Here is an 11,299-nt window from a genome sequence, read left to right on the forward strand (position 1 = left end):
TTTGAAGATTTGTACAACATGACCTTATTTTAACATATTTTTAGCTATATTATTTATTTAACAAATTTTGCACTCGAATTAACAAAAAACTGTAACACTCGCATAAAACCTTAACAAATTAGAAAACCCGAAACCTATGAATGATTTTTTTTTCTGAAATAGGTACCTAAATTAACCAAAATTCAAGTATAATATGTGCGTGCAATGCCAATTATTTAACCTATTTAATATTTGTTAAAAATATAATAATAATGTGTTATATTTATCATAAGTAATTAATAACTAAATACTAATATGAAAATAAAATATAACTTTGCTTATTAATAGTTATTATATTAAAAACAAATAATCAGTGATTTATTTTTTAAAAATTAGTTCCTATAGTTTTTATAAGTAAATAAACGGCATATGGCATACATAATATTATTATTATAAAAATAAAAATATATTTAATTAGGTTCCAAATTATAAGCATTAGATACATAATTCAATTTAGATGTATAATAAAATTTTATTGTACTTTATTTTTAGATTATAACTATTATATAACTTTTATATATATTTTTTTAAGTATTGTTTATATAGTATTTAAATTAAATTTTAATTTTTTTCATACAAATTTATACTTAAAGATTTAATAGTTATTTTATTTTTTTTTTAATACATTAAAAAAAAATCAGTTTTTCATTCTTTTATAAACGTACTTTTATTAAAATGAAAAACTACTATTTGCATATTAATGTGACGTACTGTTTATGGTTTATAACAACAATAATGATTATACCAGTATAGACTTGCTGATTATTTGGTTTTTGCCGTTATGTAAGACTTGTAGAAATGAAATTGTAGTGCGATATTCCTAAGCCGTTTAATATAATAGTATCGATTAAACATTTGTCCCTTATTGCATTATTATTATGTCAGTTCATATACCGGCACGGTGACAACCTGAAATAAAAACGAGTGATCTACTGTCCTATATATTTCATGTTTTTAAAACAATATTATAAATTACAATTGCACACGGAATCTTTATGATTTCACTATGTTATATTTTATTTGAATAAAGCAGCCTTAAGGCGCATGTAACTAATATCAATATAATGTTCGTGTGTTTTATTCCTAACGTATATAGACGAACAGGAGAGAGTGCAGAAGAAGACCTTTGTTAACTGGATAAACTCATATTTAAGCCAAGTAATGTGCACATATCAAAAATCAAAATATTGTATATTCGATCAAATAATTTTAATCATTGTTATGTTGTAGAGGATACCGCCACTGAAAATTGATGATTTGATCGAAGATCTTAAAGATGGTACTAAATTACTTGCTTTGTTGGAAGTTTTATCAGGAGAAAGATTGGTAGATATCGATTAAAATGTAATTAAAATAAATTCCTGACTAACAAAAAAATTTTTTTAAGGCTATTGAGCGTGGTCGTAACATGAGGAGGCCGCATTTTTTGAGTAATGTAAATTCTGCAATACAATTTTTACAAAGTAAACGGGTAAGTAACGATCTTTATGGATACATAATATAAATTAAAGATTTTAAAATATTTGGATGTAAATATATTTTTTTAGATCAAATTAGTAAATATAAATTCTGCTGATATTGTTGATGGGCGACCTCCTATAGTATTAGGGCTCATTTGGACTATAATTTTATATTTCCAGGTAATACAATTATAATTTAGAAATTGTTTACTTTTTATTTTATTAAATTATTGTAAAATTAAATTCTAAGCTTCGTAAAACTGGAATTACTGTTACAAATAATGACGTGAGTATAGCTAAACATTTCGAACATTAAATAATAATTATAAAAAACGGTTGCCACTTGTAGAATGTAAAATAAATATTATTATAATCTGGTATATTTCTTTAAGCTTCTACATTGTTTTATAACAGATTGAAGAAAATACAAAAGGACTCTCGTCATTGAACTACTCTTTTAGTGGAAGTACGAGTAGCTTGGAAAGTATTCGATCTCCTACAATGGAAATCAACCGGAAAGCAGATGGTGCTAAAAAAACACTGTTAAAGTGGGTTGGAACGGTAATACCAAAGTACGTATTGGTTAATTTATAATTATATTAAAAAGCAGTATATTACTTAAACTTATAATATCTTTGCTTAACTTAGGGAAAGTAATATAAAAGTAAAAGATTTTGGACCAAGTTGGAGAGATGGTATAGCTTTTCTAACCATTATAGATACTATACAAACAAATTTAATTGATATAACTACTTTGAAAAACGAAACAAACCGTACCAGACTAGAAACTGCATTTAATGTCGCTGAACAAGATTTAGGAATTACTCGTTTGTTGGATCCAGAAGTATGTTTAATGATGATTATAATATTTTAATGTAGCTTATATATTTGTATTATTCATCTAAAACTTATTTTTAGGATGTCGATGTAGATCGGCCGGACGAAAGATCGGTTATGACATATGTAGCGCAATTTGTGCATAAATATCCTGAAGTTCGAAGTGAAAGTGGTGAATCAATCGATAAAATTCAGAAAGACTATAATCTTCTTTTAACGTGGTTAATGGAAAAAACTCAATACCTGTCTTGGTCTCAAAATTTATCTCAAGATTTTTTGGTTAGTAATTATAAAAATAGCAATTAATATAAGTATTTTACTATTTTAGTATATATAACTGGATAAAAATAATTATATAATAATATTTATGCATTTTTATTAGGAATTTTCAACTGCCCAAGATGAAATTGTTTCTATGAGTCATTTATATAACAGGCTAAAGAAAATCTGTAATTCTGGTTCGTCAATTGGTATTTCGGTACAATCCTGGAAAGAATTAGAAAAACTATGGACGTTATTAGATAATCTAGTAAAAGAAATTCAAGCTTTAATATTTTATAATGTTCAAAATCCTAATATGTATCATAAATTTTCTTACAGATGAAAAATTGGCAATGGCAGTTAGACCTCTATTTACCAGAACCATTTAAAGTAATTGGAGAATGGATTACAAAAGCTGAGCAACTCATAAACGATAATAATATCCCAACTATTATGAATGAGGAGACTGCTGTTATAATTAGTAAAAAACTGGAAGATCATAAAGTACAAATTGATTTATATTGTATTTTAAACTTTTAAAGACATTTAATTTAAACATTATCATTATAGACATTTTTTGCTGATTTACCTGAAGTTCAACAAAAATTCAATGATTTATTGGTTAGAACTAAAAACCAAAACAAAGAAGTGAATGATCTATCAAGACGTCTGGATAGTATCGAAGTAGATTCACATAAACGTCGAACTCATCTAAAATTTTTAGAACACAAGGTATTTTTTGTAGCTTATAGTTGAACTAAAATAATATTTCAGCGAAAAAAAAATTGAAATTACTTGCAAGTATTAAAATATAATATGATGAATTTGATTGATTGAACTGTAACTAAAAGCATGTACCCTACAAAAATGACAGAAAGTTTATTTATTTTTAGTGTTGTTTGATTGCATTTTTAAATTTGACTGAAAATAAACTAAAAGCATGGACTGTTAAATATGGCCGTCATCAGGATGTTTTGCAGCTTCTCGAAAGATACAACAATTTCGTTATAGGAAATAATATATTTCAAGAATTTAATAAAGCATTTATAGATATGCAAAATGTCGTACAAGAATATAAACATGAATGCCGTATAGAGTATAAAGAGACAATTGCAATTGAAAAATTCATGAGACAGACTGCTGAACAATGGAAAAGTATTGCAATGGAGCTGAGATGTGCACAAAGTATGCTTGAAGAAGTAATTTCATATTGGAGACGATGGAAATCATTATCTGAAGATATGAAAGCATGGTTAGGGGATGCTGTTAAAAAAATTAATTTGCCACACGAACAACGGATTGATTTTTTCCAGGTATTTAAGTAAACTTTAATTTTTATGTATATATTATTTAATGATAAATGAATGAGTTATATTTTGTTCTTAGGATATTGGTGTCTGGAAGGAAAAATATGAATTACTTAATGATACTGTAAGTTTTTTAATTGCAACATGTGAAGATTTAATTTGTATTGAATTAAAGCAAGAGTTCCAAAGTATTACAACTACGTGGGAAAGTATATTTTTGGTAAATAGAATATAATCAAATAACTTATTCAGACAAATTTATATAAGTTATAATAAATACTATTTTTTTTCTTATAGAAAGCTAAAGATTATATGCACTCTGGTGATATGATTAGAAATCGTAAAGAATTTTTAGAAGGATTGGACACATTACACAAATGGAATATAAGAGCAGAACAAATTATGTCATCAATACATTTAAGTTCGTCCCAAAAAATTAAAGATTACTTAAGTGACATCCAAGTATGATAATATTATTATAATTATCTGAAAATTATCCCAATTCAAACAAAATGTTTTTTAGAATCTTCAAACACAATTAGATCAAATGGATGATCTTTTTAAGACAATCAGTAAAAAATTTCAAGTGCTAATAAAAGATTTAACAAGAGATGAAGTCAATGAGATGATGTTATGTGTTAAAAAAGAAAAAGGCAAGTCAATTTAATATAAATGTATAATGTATAATGTATATATATATATATAAGGTATTTTGTTATTTTATGTATTCTGAACAAAACACTTGAGATAATAATATCTTAACTATATTATGGTTTTATAATGACCTGTTTTTGTTTTAAATTTACATGGTATTTAATTAATTTGTTAAGTGATCAAAAAATCGTTTTTTTTTTTTTTATAAATTTTCTCAGTAAATTCCTTAAAAAATAAAAAGCTGCTTACAAATTATTAAACAAAAATAAATTGAATTCATAAGTATTATGTTATTATTTTTTATACTATGTCCATGTTTAATTTATAATCTATAAAGGCACTGGCTGCCAGAGTGCCAAGTTAGGATTAATACCTATGGTGATGGTAGGTTGTAGATAATTAGTGTTCTTATTTTAATAATAAGTTCTGTGTAAAAATATTTTTTTAACATTTAATTTGTGTTTGTTAACATTTTGTACTTATATCTTACATTTTTCAATCAATATACATAAACTCATATTTATTGGAGTTGAATAAATAAGTAAAATAATAAAATAAAATAAAATTACATGAATTTATTTTATTTGAAATTTGTAAATGATAAATGTAAAATCATATGCAGTATTCCCCATCATATGGCCTAACTGTGGCCCAACTGATATAAACAATTTAAATTAAACAAAAGTACAACTACATTGTTTTAGGTATGAATACAATATATTTTTTAAAGTATAATAAACTCCTATACTTCAACAAAACAACAATTTTTTTAAACAAATTGAATTTTATATCAAAAAAATATTTTTACTTTAAATAGAAAGTTTATGGATGATACCTCTAAATCAGTGGCCAATCATAGTTCTATATGTTATAGCTTATAATGCTTGTGTTTTAATTCAATCCTAGGTCCTGCATTAGACTTATTGAACTTTTTTTTTTCAGCATTAAAATGTGTGTTCCTAAAAATATATATTGAAATTATAATATTATATATTATTATATATTAGAGTAGGTGTACATATCATTTTGTAAGGCTGGGCATTAACGAGTTAAAAAGTTAAAGTTAAGTTATTTAACGAGTTACTTTTATTTTCATAGGTAACTTCTAACTTAACAAGAAAACTCAGAATGATTTTAACATATTAACTATTAAGCAATAAATTTGTTGTGTTGTCAACAATTATTATTTGTTCAAAACATTTTGTTCATATTGTTTCCTGTAACCATTCATATAATTAATTTAATACGAAAAAAAATAAAACTAAATTATTTTTAACTAAGGTAAGTTACTTTTTTTTCAAATTAACTTTTAATGAGTTGAATAAATAAAAAAAGTAACTTTTAACTTTAAACTTGACTTACATTTTTCTGTATTAACTTAATTTAATGAGTTAAAATAATTAGTTAACTTGCCCAGCCTTCTAATTTTGTACATGTTATATAATTTATGTATACATTTTAACCTTTAATGTTTAAATTTAAAGAAAAAAATCCATATCATGTTAAAAATGTATGATCACCTATATACCTAACAGTGTGTTTTAATTTGTTTTGATGTGTTTATAGAATCTCTTGTCAATATTAGAGCAAGCATTCCTGTACAATTAAATGCTCTTCATCATATGCTTGTTCAGTATGATGCTCTTGAGACAGGTCAACAAGAAATAAATCATTGGTTAAATAATTGTGAAGAATTTTTATCCACATTAAAATTAAGTAAAAGTCAAAAAGAATTACATGGAGATATTGAATATTTAAAGGCAAGTTAAACTCATATTTGGTTATGATTTTAAAAGTTAATTTAATTTTAAATTTAAATTTTAGAGCATTATAATACGCATGTCGTATTACCAGTCTATGTTATCTAGCAAAAATAAAATATTCCAAAGCATTATTAAATCAATTCAACCAGAGAAAGATCAAGGAAATAATTCAGAGTTTGTACAAACAATGGCTGACTTGAACGCTAAATTTTCTAGAATAACTCAAGAATGTCAACAGTGGGATATGGTATGAATATAATAGTATATTTTAATATTGTTATCAATAAATATCTAAACTTTTTTAATTATATAGAAATTACAACAAACTTTAAGATGTTGGCATAATTTTATCGAAATAGAAAAAGTTATACTAGACTGGATTGAGACTAGTAAACAAATATTTTTAGAGGAACAGACAAGTTCAAGACAAAATTTAGAATCTCAAAAAGTAAGTTTACTTAAAACAGAAATTTAATCTACTGTTAAATAATATTTATGAAAATTGTATTTTTTTAGGGGTATTTTGAATATTCAAATAATAATAAATGGATTGCTGAGTTAGAAAATGTTGAAGGTGAATTACTTAGGTGTATTTTACCAAGTGAACAAGAAACAATAAAACATAGATCTAAAGCAATAAAGTTAAAATATCAAGTAATATTGCATTACATAACCGATTACCAAATGTTGATTTATATTGTTTATAGGAATGTTTGAGTATGGTCCCCGCGTACATGAAAAGAGTTGAATTTAAACTGAATGAAATTACATTTAATCAATGTATAAATGAAGCAGAAAAAGAACTTAACATTGAACAACAAATGCTTAGTAGAAATGAAAATATCAACTTAATACTAAGAAGGAACATTGTAAGAGTAATTCACTTTATTATTATATGTATGCTTACTAATCTTAATTTAATGATATTTAGGAATACTTTGATAATGGTATGATTATTAAAGAACTAAAATCATGTTTAAATAATATGTCTGTCGAAAGTAAAAAAATATCAAATCCATCTATTGATTCAAGTCTAAACAAATCAATCAATCGATTTGAAAGCATAGAAAAAAGAACTGCGGAGATGAGACAAAAATGTAAACAAATACCTAATCAACTTGAAGATTATAAATCTAAATTTAATAATCTAGAAAAATGGATGAATGCAGTTGATGTAAGCGTTGAGAGATTATTAAAAGGACTTTTAAATGATGAAGAATTTGAAATTGAAAAATCTATTTTCCAAGTAAATGTTTAATTTAATTAATATTTTATTGCTTTTATATTATATTCTGTATATATACATAATACATATTGTATAATACATTTTGTTCTCAGGAAATTTGTCGTGATGTAGATAGTAAACGCGATGATATGAAATGGATGGTTCAAGTACTAGATAGTCTATTACCTTATGTATCTGAAAAACAGCAACAAGTAGAACAAAAAAATCTTGAAGAATTAATTGGTCGATATAAACATTTAATACCAACCATTGACATGACAATAACTAAAACTGAGATGTATACCAAATGTTTTGTATACAAAAAAGAAGTTACAGAAGTTAGTTGATTTATATTCATATACATTTCTTTTTTATTCCAAATTTAATTTATTTGTATACATTAATTGTTTTGTTAGATTGGAAAAATATTAGAAAAAGCCAAAGATGAACAATTACTTAATAAAGGGGAATCACGGGATGATTTAAGTGAACTCATTAAAAATCAGGAACAAATAATTGAAAAACTTGATAAACAACGAACAATTGTAATGTCAACATTGCAGCGAGGAAAGCAGTTAGTGAAAAATGCCTCTTCTGTGCCAAACTTTATTCCTCAACTTGTTTCCAAATTGGAAACAGATTGGAGTTTTGTATATAATGATTCTATTGATAAATTCAATAAGTTAAAAAATGCTCAAAGGTTATTAATAGATTACACAAAAACTAAAAATGAAGTAATGGAAATAATTAAAAAAGCTGAAAATGAATTAAAAACAGTATCTGATGATAATAAACATAACTCAAAAGAAATTTCAATGCAATTAAGAAGTAAACAAGAACTAAGTCTTGCTTTGCGAGAAGCAGCTGAAAACATGTTGAACAAATTAAGAGATATATCACAAAATTTACATATTCCTGAAAAAGAATTTGCAATTGAAAATGAAGTAATATTATAAAAACTTATTATCATAACTATAAAATTTTATTTTAATTTATTAAAAAATAACTAGTTTTGATAACAATTTTTGTTGTAAATAAATTTAAATTTGTTTTTATTTTATGTTATACAGATTAGTATGATAGAAAATAAATTAGTGGAAACAATTCAAACAGTGGATAAAGAAACACAGAGATTAGAAAAGCTCTCAATGAAACTATGTGAATTAGATTCAGGATTAAATAAAATACATGTATGGTCTGTTGAATCAGCTCCTGCTGTTATAGAAAGAATACAACAAGAGCAAACAAATCCTGAGATTAAGGCTCGAGGAATTGAAGAAGTTCAAGATGAACTACAAAAACAGCGAAATAGCTTAGAACGTTTAACAGAAGATCTACATAGTTTTGAAAAAGGTAGTAAATTGTTTTAAATATTGTGTAAAATCCACAATGAGATTACTTTATTAACTTTTGATTTTTAAATGACATCATTGATTTTTTATATTACATAATGCGTAGCAGATTTGTTTCTGTTTATGTGTATATATTAAGTAATACAATATTATAAACTAAACATATTTTAGATAGAAATTTAATTATATATTTATTTAATTTATTATTTTTAGAAAGTGATACGAATGAAACACAAAAACTCAGACAAGATTTGGATGAAGTAAGAATGTCCATTTTAAATTTAGAGTGTAACACTAATCGTAAGAACGAAGAAATCAATATTGATCTTAATGAGTGGCAAGTTCATAAAGCTAAGTTAGAAGAAATTAGACCTTGGTTAGAAAATGTGGAAAAAAAAATAAATACCGATCATGTTAAACCAATCACATTGCAAATGGCCAATGATTGGTTAAAAACTACACAAGTATGTTGTGTTAAAATTAAAAAGTATATTATTAAAATAATATTTTTATATCATTTGGTTGTTTTTTGATTAGTTGATCAACTTGGAGTGCCAAGAAAAAATTGAAGATCTTAAGTCAATAACTTCTGAAAACAAAACTGCAGTTATTTTAAATGAAGTAGATGCAATTCAGTCCCGTTGTATATCTGTACAATCATCAGCAGTACAACAAACTACTCGTTTACAAAGATTGTTATGTAACTGGAAAGAATTAAATGAAAAAGCTCAAAAAATAGAAGAAAAACTAAATCAACCGTTGTTATCTGAATTAAAAGAATTAATTATAAATCAATCAATTTCCGAAGATTTACTTGAAAAAAAATTAATGGAACATAAGGTGCCTAAAAACTATCAATTATTTTCTTTATCTTGAACCATAAATTTATATACATACCATGTGTTAATTTTAGGCATTAACTCAAGAACTTAATGAATGTCTAAGTGAAATTTCTAGTCTTTCACAAAATCTTAATGGGCTAAACCAACATTTTTCACTTGAAACTACTAGTGATATTAAGGAGAAGTTGTCTATTTTAAAAGCCAAAAATAATGAATATTTAAAGCTAATGCATGAACAAATGCAAACAATTTCCAATATTATTTCAGACAAGTACCTAAATTGAATTAATTATATTTAAATATTTAATAACATTATTTATAATATAACGTAAAGATTATCTTAGTTATATTGTTTTTTTTACTAAAAAATGATATTTTTTATAACATGTATAATTAATATGTAGGTTTATTCATATTTTTTTTATAAATATTAGTAATTAATATCCTATGGATAATATAAGTTTTTATAAATAATAATATATATTATAATTGTTTAATAAGTTATTAACTTAACATAGTTAATATACATTTTTAATTATAATTATTTATATAACTGGTTGTAGCTTAATTAAATATATTTATTAAAATAAGATAAACTTAGGTTGCATTTGAAATTACATATAGTATGCTTAAAGCTTTTTATAGTTGTTTCACTTCATTATGCATTAATTTTTACATAAATTAGATGGTAAATTTAATATTTATAATCTAACTTAATAAGAAAGAATCATTGGATTTCTCTCTTGACAATATATTTTTGATTTTTTAACTTATTTAATTAATGTAGTAGTATCTATATTCTATAGAATTGAGAAATGATAATATATAAAACATTTTAGAAAAGAACATGAAATCAAAGTAAATACGTTTTGTGAATGGTTAAATGAATTGGATTCAAAAGTAAATAAATGCAATATTGTTCCAAGTACTTCAATTGAAGAAATATTGAAAAAGCTTCACACGTTTACTGAAGAACATATGGAAAAACAGTCATTATTTACTGAAATTGAAGATGATTTTAAACATTTTAATGATAATGCTTCAATACAACAATCAACTATGCAATTTAAAGTAAGTATTTTATAATTAATTTTAATAATATTCTTTTAAATAATATGTATTTAAACTTTTTATTTTATTTTTTTAGGAACTTCAAGATTTAATGCAAAAGAAAAAAATTGTACTTGAAAAAACAAATGAATTTTTTATCTGGAATGAAACATTATTAGGAAAATTGAAGCATGCTGAATTCCAATTCGATACAAATCAAGATAAAGTGAACTTAATAAATGATATAAGTGCTTGTTCTGAAGAAGTAGAAATGTGGAAAAATAATATAGATTCAATTGAACACTTATTGCAACAAAGTAAAACTACTATTCCAGGATTATCAGTTACAGATCAATTTAATCAGTTAAAATTGAAATTGACACAAATTCAGTAAGTAAAATATTATATTGGTTTAGTAGAATAATTCACCACATCTTTTATGAACCACTATGTTTAAGTGATTAAAAAATTAAATAAATTAAATATTTTAATATGTAATTTAACTAACT

General features: G+C 24.2%; 1 protein-coding gene across 1 annotated transcript in view; it reads left to right on the forward strand.

The window, feature by feature from the left end:
* LOC132919542 (muscle-specific protein 300 kDa) overlaps positions 1-11,299 on the forward strand; it is a 135,809-nt gene that overhangs the window by 10,130 nt on the left and 114,380 nt on the right. Inside the window, exons 3-31 of the mRNA XM_060981223.1 lie at positions 1,136-1,197; positions 1,270-1,365; positions 1,427-1,510; positions 1,587-1,679; positions 1,750-1,785; positions 1,914-2,071; positions 2,148-2,343; positions 2,418-2,615; positions 2,719-2,865; positions 2,937-3,101; positions 3,168-3,329; positions 3,491-3,910; positions 3,984-4,124; positions 4,202-4,366; positions 4,428-4,557; positions 6,125-6,318; positions 6,383-6,568; positions 6,635-6,769; positions 6,838-6,975; positions 7,029-7,190; positions 7,253-7,567; positions 7,660-7,884; positions 7,963-8,490; positions 8,617-8,899; positions 9,112-9,362; positions 9,436-9,738; positions 9,812-10,011; positions 10,580-10,811; positions 10,888-11,180. Coding sequence (XP_060837206.1) covers positions 1,136-1,197; positions 1,270-1,365; positions 1,427-1,510; positions 1,587-1,679; positions 1,750-1,785; positions 1,914-2,071; positions 2,148-2,343; positions 2,418-2,615; positions 2,719-2,865; positions 2,937-3,101; positions 3,168-3,329; positions 3,491-3,910; positions 3,984-4,124; positions 4,202-4,366; positions 4,428-4,557; positions 6,125-6,318; positions 6,383-6,568; positions 6,635-6,769; positions 6,838-6,975; positions 7,029-7,190; positions 7,253-7,567; positions 7,660-7,884; positions 7,963-8,490; positions 8,617-8,899; positions 9,112-9,362; positions 9,436-9,738; positions 9,812-10,011; positions 10,580-10,811; positions 10,888-11,180 — 5,698 coding nt within the window. The remainder of the gene's footprint in view (positions 1-1,135; positions 1,198-1,269; positions 1,366-1,426; positions 1,511-1,586; positions 1,680-1,749; positions 1,786-1,913; positions 2,072-2,147; positions 2,344-2,417; positions 2,616-2,718; positions 2,866-2,936; positions 3,102-3,167; positions 3,330-3,490; positions 3,911-3,983; positions 4,125-4,201; positions 4,367-4,427; positions 4,558-6,124; positions 6,319-6,382; positions 6,569-6,634; positions 6,770-6,837; positions 6,976-7,028; positions 7,191-7,252; positions 7,568-7,659; positions 7,885-7,962; positions 8,491-8,616; positions 8,900-9,111; positions 9,363-9,435; positions 9,739-9,811; positions 10,012-10,579; positions 10,812-10,887; positions 11,181-11,299) is intronic.

This window comes from Rhopalosiphum padi, chromosome 2 (genome assembly GCF_020882245.1).
Source record: "Rhopalosiphum padi isolate XX-2018 chromosome 2, ASM2088224v1, whole genome shotgun sequence".
Taxonomy (NCBI): Eukaryota; Metazoa; Arthropoda; class Insecta; order Hemiptera; family Aphididae; genus Rhopalosiphum; species Rhopalosiphum padi.